General features: G+C 37.8%; 1 protein-coding gene across 2 annotated transcripts in view; it reads left to right on the plus strand.

Moving 5' to 3' along the window:
* The first annotated feature begins 2658 nt into the window (after nt 1-2658).
* The window catches only part of GRIN1 (glutamate ionotropic receptor NMDA type subunit 1), a 328561-nt gene continuing 314510 nt past the window's right edge, over nt 2659-16709 (plus strand). For both annotated transcript variants that reach the window (XM_029612208.1, XM_029612209.1), the window contains exons 1-2: nt 2659-2916; nt 14485-14619. In XM_029612208.1, the coding sequence (XP_029468068.1) occupies nt 2659-2916; nt 14485-14619 (393 nt within the window). The remainder of the gene's footprint in view (nt 2917-14484; nt 14620-16709) is intronic.

Below are 16709 nucleotides of genomic sequence, written 5' to 3' on the forward strand. Positions count from 1 at the left end.
GGGTGTCTGTGGGTGTGTGGTTGGAAGGGAGTTTGGGGGAGGGGGGGCATGGGGAGGGTCTGCTGCCACTTGTTTATTCAAGCAACAGCCCTCAGAAAGAAAAGAAGTAAATTCCATATAAAACATGAAACCCACTCTGTTGAGGTAAATACCCTTTTGGTTATACTCTACCTTAAATCTATTCCTATTTTGCTTTTAAATAGAGACAACTAATGGAGATGAAACTCAAAGTATCCGAGATTCAGAGAACAATAGATACAAGATATATATATATATATATATATATATATATACATATTTTTATTGTTAACTGCTCTTTGGGTGCTCCCAATGAGAGTCTACTCTCTTGCAAATTTGAATACCAATTTCTTAGGCTGTACTATTGCAAAATTAAGATAACTTTTGCAATGGATCCCACAATTTACATATATTTAAAAAGCCCTTAAAACTGTTAAACGATCAGAATGTAAAATTGTGTAATTTTTTTGAAGCAAAATTAACCTTTTGAAAGCAAATTCATAATTCATTAAGGGACTAAAAAACATAGACAAAATATTGGAGAAAAGTTGCTCCGGAGATTAAATATTGTATGACATAATCCTGCTTCTCTAGAAGCAATTGACACCATTGAATCAATCCCATTATTAACAAGTATTAAGTTCCTATAAGGACAATGGGCTGGAGGATGCAATGTATATTAAATTCAAATCAAATAAATCAACAATTAAAAATTACTTTGGTGAACATATTGTAGATTGGTGCAAATGGTAATAATCTCCCCAGATCTGCCTCCTCCAATGAATAAGGAATTTCAAGAACTGATAGTTTCTGTTTAGTATGTGGCTTTGTTTTGTACTAACGTTATGTATAACAGTTTAACACTCTCTATATGCGGCTTGCATCTGCTTTTCAAATACAAAAATATCTGGTTTCAAGACTCAGCAAATTAAACATAGTCTTGCCTCTGGTTGTTGAAATTATAAACTAGTGCAATGAGAAAATAAACCATTAGGATATCATGATCTATTCAGATTCTAGAAATTAATATCAAGTCATTTCATTCAGCTAAATCATAAACACTGCTATATGAGATCCATGAAAGAATAAATCAGAATGAATGAAATAAAATTTGGACTCTTGGCATCTCAAGGGAACTGGGAGAATAAAAATCCCTCAAACTTTTAACGACCTATGACATATCAATGGTATAGCATCATTCCGTTCATTTCTGCTAGCATCTACCTTCTAGAACTACATGAAATCCTTTAGAATATTATTCTCATAAACTTTCCTATATGAACAAAACATTTGAAAATCAGGGCCCTTAAAGAGACACTAGGACTGAAGAAAATTTAATTGGATATTTTGTCTTGTATGGTGTCTTGGGGGTCAAACATATATTTGTGCCATACTTTTCTATACACACCTTCTTTATTTGTTCTAATTTACAGCCCATTTAGTTGATTCCTATTAGCGATGTCTTTTTTCCAGCACATAACTTTTTTATTGATTGTTGATGCAGATAAAAACTCATCTATAGGAATAATATCCATATGTGGTATATTTCAGTGGAAAGACACAGAATATAAGTTTATGTTTTAATACAATTGTTACTGAAAAATGTGTATTTGGAAATGTCCCCGATAATAATAATTGATCTGTTTGGTATATCACTTTTATTTGACAATAGAATCAGGCAGATTTTATTAAAATGAAGAGCCACTTAAAAACAATCAAGAAAGTGAAATGAAATATTTTTTTGCCATGTTTGTGCAAAATGAAATATTCTTTTGCTATGCTTGCACAGTGGGGCTAATTAAGTAGTCCCCAGAAAAGAAACACTTTAAAATCCATATTTGGAAAGAAAGTGAACGATGAGCTGTCACAGGAATGAGGTGGAGCCTTTTCAAATAAGAATGCAAGCCTCAACTTCCCCCTTCCTCCATGCAGCAGCAATGCAGTCAGCTCAGCCTCTTCGTTTCTTTGTTTATTCATTTACGAAATACAGCATAAAATAACGATTTCTAAATCCCTGGAGAATCTGAGCACAATAGCAGATTAATATCAGGCACTAGAGTCTTGGAGTAGGGTACCGGAAATGAACAGAACGGTGACTGATTGATTTTCTGGTGATAAAAACAAAAAAAAAAATGTTAGGATTAGATAGGTAGAAGGTAAACTGGAAGCTGGCAGTGATCAGGAACAGACCAGACGTCTCTCCCTCTAGGATTGCTGATGAGAAGAAAAAGTCTTCAGTTCAGCACCAAGGACAGCCGCAAACCAGAAGCGCTTCAGAACAGGACTCGGGCTGTGGTTCAGACACTAAGGGCTGGCTGCAAGGGTACCTACCAGCGCTCCTAACCTTCTCCTGCCTCCCCAGGGAAAGAACACAGAGACAAATTCGCCAGTCATATCTCCCCCAAGGACACTTGAGGTGGGAAGGAACGAGCTACCGTTTATCAAAAGTTTCTTCTGCTTAGGTGTTTTTCTCTTCGAAGCAGGAACAAGAGCTGCTTTTCTTCTCTGTTTCATCCTTGCCTCCTTTCCGTAAAATATTTCTCAAATAATGACCACTTTGTGCTGGGCAGCCACCTGGTCTCCAGAACTGAGGTAATATTAGGTAACAGGACGTTGGCTGGCTTTGCTAGAGCAGAATCCATGGACACCATGCGCCTCTTTCTGCTTGCAGTACTGTTTTCCTTTTCTTTTGCGCGGGCTGGATGTGAACCTAAAATCGTGAATATTGGGGCTGTGCTGAGCACAAAAAAGCACGAACAGATCTTCCGAGAAGCTGTTAATCAAGCAAATAAAAGACATGGGACCTGGAAAATTCAGCTAAATTCCACTTCGGTTACCCACAAGCCCAACGCCATCCAGATGGCATTGTCCGTGTGTGAGGACCTCATCTCCAGCCAGGTAGTGAAGAAGAAAGCTCTGTCCGAACAGATATGTGTATCATCCACAGAGTCAAACATGAGCTTCATAAACTCAACCCTTTGCCAAAACCCAAACCTCCATTGCTTTCTAAGCGCAACTCCTCCATCCTATGACCTTCCCAGCCGATAAGAGATTCTTTTCCTTTCAGTCACTTCTGCATTTTGCCTACTCCATAAAGATGTTTTATACCTGTCTTCATGTTGTGTCTGCTTCATCGTTTTCTTTGGTCATCCATCCTTTCTCCATTCATGCATCCATCCATAAGAGGTTCTGCATATACTGTATGTTGAATGGCCAAATTAAAGGTTCATTGGAGCGGACAGTGTGCAAAAATGTAATGCTTCGCTAATTTTATTAAGAAGAAAAAAAAAAACAACAACCAATATTTAATATTTTCACTTCAACATAGTTTGAATAAATAAGATTAAAAAGGTCCTGCATTTGTATTGGGCAGTCTGCCACAGGTCCCACGTTGGCAAATTTCTTGGGATATTCTTCCTTTTCCAGGCGCACATACATGAATACAGCAAATGCAGCTCAGCCCACCCTTAACTAATCAGAGCCATTCCCTCACATTAAGACCCAGAGAACGTTTAGCGAGGAAATGTTTGCGTGCTAAAGGATTTGCATCACCATGTCTTTGAATGAATGAAATTCAAGTCATTTTATTGAAAAAAGATGATTATTTTTCTACTGGTAACGGTGGGGAACAAATGTTCCCTTCTGTTAAATTAGTGCGCGGCAGGCAGATGGATTGGGAGGACACTCTGCAGGGGAATGTGAGTGTATGTACACCACATTCTGTGTACGTGGGCATTGTCCTATGAGAGTGTGTGTGTGTGTGTGTGTGTGTCAGAGAGAGGCTGCCATTCTTCTCTGGCACAGCCAGAATCCTCAGCCGTACACGGCAAGCTGGAGAAGGAAATCAAAGGGAAGACATGCCTCCCAGTGAACTCCTTCTGCTTGACATGCTCCCCCATCCCCCCACAGCCTACCGCCTCACTGAATTCCCATAAAGCGCCATCTGCCCGCATTGCAGCCCTTGTAGTCACTCAGTTTTTGGTTTTTTTTTTGTCAGATCAGATTCCCTGGCAGTATACACGGAGTTAGGCAGTAAAATGCAGAAAGGAAATGGAATAGAAGCACATAACAGCCAGGATAGGCTGATTGTGTGGGACGAGGGCGGCGGGAGCTCGTTCCGATCCAAACCCACCGCAGGTTAAATGTTTGGAAGCTGTGAGGCGGATCCATTCTATTTCATTTAGCTCAGAAATGAATTCTTCTAAAGTAACCGAACCAGTGTCCGTGCAAAACTGCATACATTTTCCTTACTATGCATTTGTGAAAGCTGGTCATGGGGTTTCTGTTTATCTACTCTTCCTTAACACAAATAATTTAAATATCATTGTGTAGTCAGATTTAGATTTATATCTGAGGAGTAAATACCTATAAATTAAGCATTTCCATATTCTATTTTTATCCAGAAATATTTCCAGAGATTTTTTAGAAAAAGACAAACCGACAAAAAAGAAGTATCTAAATGAAAGAAAACGATGAAATCCTTTTCAATATTTACAGTGTTAAGAGATAATATTTTAATCCCCTATATGTAATATCATAGTGCTCAGGTAAAGGGTGCAAGTTGTACTCCATATAATAAAACAACTTGGCTTAAAACCATGGCTTTCTAAAGACATTTATTTTTAATGTCCCATTTTTAGTTTAACAATCTCAAAACCTTGGATATGTTTTACTGAGCTTAAGCAGTCAAGGAATTAGTCTAGGTTTTAATAATATATTGAGTTCCCTATTTTCTAATGATCGCATAGCAGAATCTCTTTATATACATCCTTGGATGGTATAAAATTAGCAAAATACAAATTTACAGATTATGTGTAAATTATTCAAGGTCGTGCTCCCCTAGGAATCAATCACAAGTTCTATTTCTCTCTCTCAAATGCAGTCACATATAAGCCCTTTCTGCAATTAAATGATTTTACACCAAAATTAAACAAACGTGGCTTTATATTTAAATAGGTTGAAAGAAGACCAGTGGCCTATGGATGTTAATCTTTTAAATGGCAGAGTTACATAAAATAAAATCTGACATTTTTATTACAGATAACTAGACTTTTTTTTTTTTTTAATGATTTTAATCTAAGCTTGTAATTACTTTTTGTGGCCTGGAAATTGCAATCATATAAACTATAAAATAATACATTTAAAACAGAAGAATTTGGGATTTGGTACATTAGGAATCCCAAGTTCTAATATATATATATGGACAGGATATTGCTCTCTAATTATTGCTCAATACAGAGTTAAACATTTTTTACCTCCTTCAGCTTCATTATTTTGTGCCATATTACAAATCAAAGTCAGTGTTTTATTGGCAGCAAACACCACTATTGTGATTCTAGTTTGAAATATTAATTAAATATTTTATTACTCTTAGTGGCTCATTCGTACAGGCTTTTCTCCAATTCTGTGTCTTTGGAAGAAAAAAATAGTTTTGAAAATTGTGCCCTTACATTTTTAAAAAATTGAAATTACATTTTAATTTTCATATTCACAAACTTCAATTATGTACATAACATTATTCTTCTTTTGATTTCTTTTCAAGTTCTGTTGACTAACTTTCCTCAAAATTATAAGGGCAGTAAAATTAAATGCATTGCATAAATATTAGCAAAATAATTAAATAAATGTGTTTAAATTGATCAAAAATATACCTCACAAATTAGTATTCCATTCCTGTAGAAGGTTCAGTTATCTGTACCTAATTATGTGATAAACTTTTCAGAGTTAGGTATTTCAGTTCAATTTTTGAAATCTAACATTGAAAGAGGAAACCTGGCGATAACTTAGGCTTATAAATAGATAAACTTGGAAATATTATTGCTATGAAGGATACATACTTTTACCACAGCATTTGTGATATGTACTGCTGTACATGGCAAAAATTTGAAATTAACTGAATGCCAGAGACCACCAGTCAGATACTGCTCATACCATTAAATTAAAATGCAGTAGGGAAGACTTGGAACATTAAAAATGGATGCATTAAACTAAATTATGTGAACAATACAATTTTATCTAATGTTTTCAATAGAAAAATGTGTTAACATCCTTTACAATAACATATAATGCACATAGTAAAAACAGTAAAATACATCTGAACACTTAAACAGATTAGAAGATGAATTAGCACTCAAGGGAGACAAAGTGAGTTTTATAATGCGATCTGAAGAGAGGGAGAACTGGGGAGATAAATTAGCACAATGGCAATGTGTATTTATTTAATACATTTCTTAACTAACTTTTTGGAAACTATATTCCCTTCATCAGGTCAAAACAGAATGAGCTCATTCTGATGGCGGGAGTGTAGCTCCTGAAAGCTATACACAAAAACCAAATCCAAAGGCTTTTTCATACATCAATAAAGCATACAATTACCCAAGGGAAAAAAAGGGTAAAATACAATCAAAATTTTTCAAAATAATTCAAAATATCAAAATGTATTACACTAAATATCACAACATTTCACACTGTTAATATACAATGAATGCTCAATTTATAATAAATTCAACATTCACAAATATAATTGTACTTATTTAGCCACCCATATTATACCAATTGTACATTCAGCTAAGTATAAAGAAATACATCAGCACAAATATACTAACACAAATTAAATAGCATTCCTCAAAGGGCCCAAAAACACACAAATTCAGAAACATCATTCATCCATACATATACACACATTAAAAAGCATAAACCCAATCTTAAATGTTCAAACAATTTAAAAATTGCTAGCTTATTGGTATCTGAACTGTATTTGTATTTGTCGGCTAATAAGGACATCAAAATGAGTATTCTGTCTCAGCAATCAGTATCTCAGTCAAAAAGGAATTATTCATAATTCCAAAAATTCACTGATTCTCATAGCAATGTCAGGGGCCACAACTAGCAATTCAACTAGTAAATAACTGTGAAATCTCTCACATTATGTTCGTTAAAGAAAAACATTGAAAAGATTTACAAAAGGATGAAAGTAGATTGCAAATAAATTGTGTCAAGAAACACCATCACCCAACATGTTTCACTGGTCAAGCTTCTTCAGCGGTACAATTCAGTCATCAAAAGCCCAGTATAGTGTTTTCATAATCACAAAACTTTTAAAAGCTCTTCACCAGAAACACATGCTATCTCACCATCTTTCCAACATTCTGTTTTTAACCTGACGAAGGGTACAACATTGTATATGCCTGATGGCCAATGTTGATAAGAAGGGCTTTTATACTTCTCAATACTATAGAATGGGCCTGAAAGTGGATAGGCTCATTCTATTTGATCTGATGAAAGGCGTATAGTTCTCAAAAGCTAGTCAAGAAATGTTTTGAGGTAGTCAATAAAAAAATATCACCTCTGATTTTTTTGTGTTGACCTTTATTTCTACACATTCAAGTAGATTAACAGCAAATACACTACTATATTCTGATTGGAGTGACAGGGATTTCTTCTGTGCACTGCAGTGAAAAGGGCAAGAGGGAGGATAATTTTGTAGAATTACAGGTTAACTGATGTAGCAAATATGTGCATAAGTTACACTGGTTTTGAAAGGGTGAGTGTGCATGTTCTCTTTGTAAATTATCCCACTGGATCTACCCATATTAGTTTAAACTGCTATCTGGACCATACCAATTTCATATAAACTTAAGTGCTTACTTTATAAATTGAAAAGTATGTGCATAGGTGAAAACTCTACCCCTGGCAATTCTTCCGTACAGTATAGGTAAACTTACTAGTAAACAGGACATACTCACATAGTTTTACCCCCACATCAGTTGGGTAATTTATAAAATCCCATTCTGGCACATACATGTGTTTGAAAATTATCCACCAAAGACATGAGAAGCCTTCTGAACAAACTGGGGAGACTGTAGAAATAAGAGCTGAGTGCATACATCCAAAGAGCATAGCAGTAGGAATAATGGCAGTTCTTATATGCCAGATCCATGATAGGAAAAGCCTAGTTGCAGATCCAGCTTTGGCTGGATAAATTAGACATTTATAATTAAATTTGGTTCTTTATAGGAAGATTATTTCTTTTTTTTTTATTTATGATTTTCAAAGATAACCATTAAACAACATAAAGGCTGTAGAATATAAACATATATAAATAAAAAATATACACAGATAAGCAAACATGTTTCCAAACATCAAAGTGAGGGGAGGGATGATTTCAAATGATGGAATAACAATGTACGATTCTCAGAGTTAGGCCTATTGGATGTTTAGAAATCTGGTTGCCTATCTGTGTATTTTACATGCTATTAAAAAGTTGGGATAAAAATGTAAGGAAGTTTATTTCTATTTATGATTTTGTTCAAAAGTTTCACATTTGGCTACATTCAACTCTGAAACTTGTTTAGCATAAGGCAGGGATTTCATTTGTAAGGAAAGCTGAATTGTGGTCTCCTTCATGAAAAACAAGAAGCCCTGTATCTGCAGAGGCTGCATGTACAGCTCTGTATAAATGTGATGATGATCAGAGATGATTTAGCACTCAGCATGGGATAAACATCTAGTAAAAAGATACAATAAAATGTCACTTTACAATGAAATAGCACTTTAGAACATAAGAACATAAGAACATGCCATACTGGGCAATCCAGGCCATAAGAACCTGGCAAGTACCCAAAAACTAAGTCTATTCCATGTTACCGTTGCTAGTAATAGCAGTGGCTATTTTCTAAGTCAACTTAATTAATAGCAGGTAATGGACTTTATTTATTTACAAATATTCTTATACTGCCATCCTAGTCAAAGATTGTCCTCAACAGTGTACAAATCATAAAATACATATACGATTCCAATAAAAACAAGCTTAAATGAAACAATCAAATACAAAACACATACAATAATAAAAAACAGAAGTTTACAGCCACAGCTCATATCGGGTGAGAAACACAGTATAGCTCATACCTAATTGCAGAGTTTGCCTTTCATTCATTTAACGTTCCCAACACAGACCTAAAGAGCCTTAGTTATCAGAAAAAGCGCAAGTTTTCAATTTTTTCCTGAATGACAGTAAATTCGTTTCTTGCCTAATTTCCAACAGTAAGCTATTCCACAAAGCTGAGCCCATGGTTGAAAAATCCCTAGCTCTTAAAATGCAGCTGATGCATCCTGTCAATAGGAGGCATGAACAAAAGGCAGCCCTGAATAGATTGAAGCTCCCTACCTGGCCTATACCAACTCAGGCTTCATCTGAGATGAGGGAGACACTGTCCTCTTCAAACAGAAATGGCCTGGGTAAGGAGTTTAAACTTGGTTCTAGCCAAAACCAATAACCAGTATAAGCTGTAGAGTAATGGTAAAGCACTGGTTCTCCTGGAATTGCCTGTAAGGGAGTATACAGGAAACCTTCCAACCACCTTAAGGGACTGCCCCCAGCGATCCAGCCCGGTCCTCCTTAAGGCTCAGCCCCGCAAGGGATTCTGGGTGAAGGGAGGCTCCCTTCACCATACTATAAGGAACCAGGGCCCAGAAGGGTACAGAGGACCTGGGGAGTAGGCAGGGGGCCGGTTTATGTGAAGCCCTGCTATGTGTGTAATGTCTGAGTGCTACCAATTCTACAAGGTGAGCTGCATTTGCTTTCTTTGTTTTCTCACTGTAAATACATTTTCACCTAAGGAAACAGCCAGAGTCTGCCTCCTCATACCTCTGGGCTATTTCCTAAGCCATGACTGGCAATGTTACCATATAGCCATGCACAATCCTTGGTGCAATGCATTGTATGGTCTGAAGCTATAGATAAGCTTGGCAGATAAACCAAGATACAGAGCACTGTAGTAATCAATTTGGGAGATAGCAAGCACATCAGAGAAAAAAACATATTCATGAAGCATGCATGTATGTATGTACATACATACATACACAGATTTTTCTCCCTAAATTCCCATGAAACTTAAGAAAACAGAAAAACATAGACTATGATGGCAGATAATGACCACAAGGCCCATCATATCTGCCCATTATCTCTTTCTCTTATAATTCCATAGAGTGGGACCCTGTTTGATTGTAGACTTTGCCCTTGCTTCCAAATAATTAAGGGTATTTTGTAGTTATGGCATGCTTTCTCTAATTCCAGTATTGTTCCTACCTCTCTCACTTCCTTTGGGCAGCTTATTCCCTTATGCTTTTTAAGCACAGTTATCTGAAGGTCTGATAACTGCTTAGGAATGTCAGCTTAGCACATGGCTAGTAATTAAAAATCAAATTACCTAGTGTAGTCTATTTTTGTGCACCTGTTGCTAGGCTTTCATGCAATTAAAGAGTTATTGAAAGCACAGCTTGTCACAGACTCCAACAGGATATAGGGGAAGATGAAAATTTTAACTCTTGGATTCTGTACACATGCCATATTACATGAAAACATTGTTCATCTAGGGCTGGATTTTAAGAATTACGCGTGGGCGTAGATTTGTGTGCGCAAGCAACCCGGCACGCACAAATCTACGCCCGATTTTATAACATGTGGGACATATGCGCGACCCGGGGCTTGCGCGTGTCGCTGGACCTATGCAAAATAGGCTCGGCGTGCGCAGGAGCGGGTTTTAAAGGGTTACGAGCGTATATTATTTATTTATTTATGCAAACTTTATATACCGTTACACAGCACACAGGATTCTATCTTTATGGTTTACATAAGCAAAAATCATCATAAAAGTTAGAAACAGAGTAAAATACAATAAAATTCAATATAAAATAAAAACCATGTAACTAAAATCTACTTATTAAGGAAAATAAAAATAGAAATATAATTAAGAGAATAGAAATAAGAGTCCCTCTGTCGATCTCCTGTTTCTTAATTGCCTTCTTTGGCATTGATTCCATACACTTGTTGAAAGCACCATGTTTTTAGATCCTTCTTAAATTTCTTCAGATTATCCTGTACTCTAAGTTCAAGTGGTAAACTGTTCCAGAGTTTTGGCCCTGCGATTGAAATAGCCCTGTCCCTCACTTCGCTGAGGTGAGCCGATCTAACAGTAGGTACTGAAAGTAACCCTTTATTCGCTGACCTTAGGTCTCGTTGAGGTACATGAAGTTTAATAATTGAGTTCAACCAGTTTGTTTTGTCCCCATATATGATCTTATGAACCATACATAGGGCCGGATTTTAAAAGGGTTACGCGCATAAGTTATGCGCGTAACCCTTTTAAAAACCCCCTGCACGTGCCGAGCCTATTTTGCATAGGATCGACAGCGAGCACAAACACCGGGACGCGCGTAAGTCCCGGGGCTTCGCTAGGGGGGGGGGGCGTGTCAGGGCTGACGCGACATTCGGGGCATGTCAGGGGGTGTGGTGCCGGCCCGGGGGCATTTCGGGGGCATGGCCGAGGCCTCCAAAACGGGTCCTGGGCCAGGGAATCGCGCGCCAGCAGCCTTCTGGCAGGTGTAACTTTTAAAACACAGGTGGGGGGGGGTTTAGATAGGACCGGGGGGTGGGTTAGGTAGGGGAAGGGAGGGCAAGGTGCAGGGGGGGGGGGGGGTGGAAGGAAAGTTCCTTCCGAAGCCGCTCCGATTTTGGAGCGGCCTTGGAGGGAACGGGCAGCGCGCGTAGGGCTCGGCGCAAGCAAGGTGCACGAATGTGCACCCCCTTGCGCGCGCCGACTCCGGATTTTATAAGATACGCGCGGCTACGCGCGTATCTTATAAAATCCCACGTACTTTTGTATATACTGTATATATAACAATGCACCAAGGATTGTTCATGGCTATGTGGTAATGTTGCCAGTCTCGGCTTAGGAAATAGCCCAGAGGAATAAGGAGGCAGACTCTGACTGTTTCTTTAGGTGCAAATGTATTTACAGTGCGAAAACAAGAAAACAAATGAGACAAATCATATTGTCTATATACCTGTTAATTAGTTTTTAAATTATAGCTCTTTTCATGTTATATTCTTTAAGAAATCCCAATTTACATATGCATCAGCTCCATGGGTATTCTGAGTTCTTGAGCACCCTCAATATCAGATCTGCCTCCTGCACATCGAGGGAGCTTGAACTGGAGATCAGGGGACTGTTGCAGACCAGGGAGACTGATGAGGTAATGCAGATGACAGATCTGATAATGGAGATGTTCAAGAACCAGCATCCATGCTACCTTTTAAGAGTAAATGATGGCTATGCATTCACCATGTGATGTAAACCAACTCAAAGAAATATGCTTTCGTCAGGATGGAAATGTATGCACAGATTCCATTTTTCAGCAATAACTAAAGGGGATATGATAGTCTACAAAATCATGAAAGGCTTAAATGGGTAAATGTGAATTGGTTATTTACTCTTTTGGATAATACAAGGACTCGGATGCACTCCATGAAGTTAGCAAGTAACACATTTCAAACAAATTGGAGAAATTTCTTTTTCACTCCATGCACAATTAAGCTCTGGAATTCTTTGGCAGAGGATGTGGTTAAGGCAGTTAATGTTGTTGGATTTAAAAAAGGTTTGGATAACTTCCTGGAAGATAAGTCCATAAACTTCTGTTAATCAATAGGGAATAGCCACTGCTTGTTGCAACATTAGTAGCTTGTGATCTATAATTAATGTTTGGGTACTTGCCAGGTACTTGTGACTTAGATTGGCTGCTGTTGGAGACAGGATACTGGGTTTGATGGAACCTTGGTCTGACCCAGTATGGCATATCTTATGTTCTTACACAACTATCCTCTGCTTCTGGTGCAATAGAAGTTATAATAAAGATATTAAAAAGTTTATTTTTATAGGGCTCTGGAATTGTTGGTTTCTGGGGGACAGTGCTGAGCCAAATGTAGTCAAAGTAGCTGTGAATAGGAATGGGTAGGGAGGTTTATGAAGAATAGACAAAGTAGTGAGTCTCTGGGAGCTTCACAGGCAAGCTGAGAATGAGCACATAGATCACACATCCTTTTTCAGGCTGCTCTGTTGTTATATTCATGCTGATCTCTTTGCTCAAGGACATTTTTTAACCTGATATTAATCAAATCCCCAGTGCTCACTGTTAAAGTCACTGAGAGAAATATAACATGGCACCTGTGCCAAAAATATACCCAATAATTAGTTCAGAGACCATAAAAGAGACCTTATTCTAATGAAAGAAGAGGTGTAGGGACTACCCAACTGCACACAGAAAGGAATTATATGTAGGGATTATTCTATAACTGTGAAAGCTTCTAGTGAGGTCTTGATTTCTGTCCCTGAATCTCTCTCAAAAGGTGTCTCTCTGCCCATCCCCCTTCCCCTTCCCCCTCCCATTTCTCTTTCACTCAGTCCCAGCTGACCATACTGTTAGTATAATAGGCCTCAGAGGGGAATTAGTATGGAGTATTAAAAGTGCTGTTAAATAAATCGCATTACATTGTGTGGCTGTAAGCAAGCCATTTAGCTGTAATCTGCAGCCTCCTGCACTGCAGAACTGAGTGCTTAAACAAAGAAGCAAATGCTGCCCACTCAGACAATCATTTTCAGACAGTCTGCACAGCGTGTACATTGCACACGCAAACTTTGCTTGAGCATTTTCAAAGCAAACTTAATCCCATAAGTTGTGTGTGTTAATACTCGGGTAATTGGTCCTGTACGCACACATATTACAGCGCACAAATTTATAGTCGCTCTTTGGAAGGTGTCACTTTTACTATGTAACTTGCATACTTTTTAAATTCCAAAAAGTTGCATGTAAATCCCAATTCTGTACTGAGCCCCCGGACTAAGTCAGTACAGCCATTTAATGGCTTTGAAATTCACTCAGAGGATAATTTTATAACCTACATAATTTGTCTTGCCAAAATGCATGAGTATGGCAGTTTTCAAAGGAAACGTGAAATGTATCCAAAATAATATGCACAAACTAACCCATGTAAAATTATACCTTCTTTTTGCAACATGTAACTTGTTCAGGTTAATTTACGTGAATACATTTTAAAAACAAGAGTGTATGTAAATCCTAACCATGCATAAAAGAATGTGTGAAATCGGGTTGTGTATACTTTTATGTGTACAAATCCCACACAATTTTATAAGGAGTCATTTATGTGCATAAATCCATAGTAACATAGTAAATGAAGGCAGAAAAAGACCCAAGTGGTCTATCTAGTCTGCCCAGCAACCTTTAACCAAAGCATGGATGTAACTGCTGCTTTGTGTAGGTTACCCCAATCCTTCTTAAGGAAATAGCTGCCACTCCGTAATGGCATAAATGGCTTTGAATATCAGACCTACAAGAATACCCTAAATATACGGAGCTTTTCATTAACCAGTGTACAAGCTTAGAGGTGAGAGGCAACCTTTAAATTCACGGACAGTTCCATCTTCCTTCTCTGCACAACTATCCTGTGGCATACATTTCTGCTCGCCTTCACTATGTTTTAAAATTCTCCATTGTCTACTCATCTTCACCATTGCCTGTAACAGAGAAAAGGAGGACGTTCTCACTTCAGGGCAGCTGTTGTATGTATGTGATATGCAGTAATATTTCTGTGCTATATCCTGTGTCCCGCAGGTCTATGCAATATTAGTTAGCCATCCACCTGCGCCCAATGACCACCTAACACCAACCCCCGTCTCATACACAGCCGGCTTCTACAGGATTCCTGTCATTGGTCTGACAACACGCATGTCTATATATTCTGATAAGGTAACTGCTGCATGATTTCCTAATATCTCGTAACCGTACAAAGTGAAGGGGCTACCGAGCTGGAGTCTAATGATTTCCACCCAACTTGATCAGATAATATTTCAGATCTCTCTGGAAGTTATTATTTTCTTGTAAGATGGTTTTAAAATCCTTTTCTGAATTTAATACTGGTGTACTACACTCACAGACTGTCTACTCTCCCCATTAGAAGAGGTACAGCTTAGGCAGTAACAGTGGAAGCTTCCTCCCAAAACACACATTGCTCATGCTGTATGTTTTCTGTGGTAGAGCAGTGGCAATGCAAGGTGCAAGCTTTCCACACACAAAATGTCTTATGAAAGGACAGGTTCAAAACAGATATCAGCAGTTCAAGCTTCCCTCATATAATGTCGAGCAATGGAAGTATCTCCTCACCCATAATGAGCTTGTTCCTTCTTATTTGGCTAAAAACTGGACATTTTATTGTCTCTTTCTCAAAGTTTCCCAATACCAATGTATTTCAATGAAGGAATAAGAGATATGGATTTGTGTTTTCCAGCTCTGCTTCTTAAGAGATGTTACATGTTTCATAAGTTTGAAACAATTATACAGCATCTTGAGTTCCAAAGAGCACACACTCAAGGCCTTTAGAATAAAACTGCCAAATATTATAAAATAGCAGCATGTACATATGAAATATTTCTCTACACCAATACTTCCCATATCCTGTCCTAAGACACCCAAACCAGTCTGATATTCAAAGTAAATAATATACAGAAATTAACCTGACTCTTAGATCAAATGTACACAAATACATTTCATATATATTCATTGTGGATATCCTGATAGCCAGATGTGTTTGCAGTTGGTCTTTAGCATAGAGTTGGATGCCGTTGTTCTACAGCTTGTCTTACCCATAAACCCAAGAAAGGATGGTCTCTCTGTCAGCAATCAGACCCACTTGCCTATCAATAATGAGAAACAATTTGTGTCTCTAAAGACCTATTGTCTATACCAATCACTAGTAAAGGGCAGGCTCAGCGTCTTTAAACATCCATATGCCCTTCATTGATGGGATAAGGTCAAGTTTTGGTTTTTTTTAACTCATATACCCAGCACCACAAGAACAATGTCTCCAAGGATCCACACATCTGTCACTGATGTATCTCTAAAGACCAATATACTTTTCATTGATGGATGGCAAACAAAATATGATTTTCTTAACACTTACTTGGCCATCAATAGCAGAATACAAAATGTGTGCCACCTTTCAGCGATCACTGGTTGGAAGCAGAATTTATGCCTTAAATGAACCTTGCACTCACTACTGCTAGACAGGTAGTCTGAAACAGATGTCACTAAAAGGAAACTGATAATGTCCCAAGGCACATCTCAATTTCTGATGATTCCCCGTATTTTAGACATTTAATAAGTTTAACATTCTCTAGGGATACATTCTGACTAATTTATAGTGTTACATTCCATGCACAACACTCTGGTGGCTCCCTATAACTGAAGCTTGTGGTTGCAATGACTGTATTACTTTTCTTGGTTGTTTCAGGGTCTCTCCTGCTATTATTTGATTCAGCATCTTACAGCATTACCAACTGCTAGGAATCCTACAAAGATATCCTGAACACATTGCAAAGGAAAAATAAGTTTAGAGTTCTAAAAACTTCTGACTGGGGATGATTAATATTCTCAATGACAGGGCAGAAAATGTCAGACAAATGGTCTAGCGACTTGACCAGAGGCCACCACTTTTGTGCCCCAGAGGAATTACAGATGCATCCAACAGTACTGGAGATATAGCCAAGAACATTTCAATAAGTATTTGGGGCATTGGACATATGCTGAAGGAGGTTATATGAGTCTTAAGACCCCTGAATCAAAATGTTTCACATATGACTTGACTTACCTAAAGAGGTAATTTTGTAACTTCCAACACTGGTGCAAATTCTGATGAATATCTTTTACCCAGGAAGTTTACACTAATTTTCAAGGTGAAATTACATGGGTACTGTCACTTTGAAAATTATCTAGGAAAACTACCCACAGACACTTACACATGCTGATTGGTGTGAGTATTCCCAAGGAAAATTAAATACATT

The sequence above is a fragment of the Rhinatrema bivittatum genome, chromosome 8 (genome assembly GCF_901001135.1).
Source record: "Rhinatrema bivittatum chromosome 8, aRhiBiv1.1, whole genome shotgun sequence".
Classification (NCBI taxonomy): Eukaryota; Metazoa; Chordata; class Amphibia; order Gymnophiona; family Rhinatrematidae; genus Rhinatrema; species Rhinatrema bivittatum.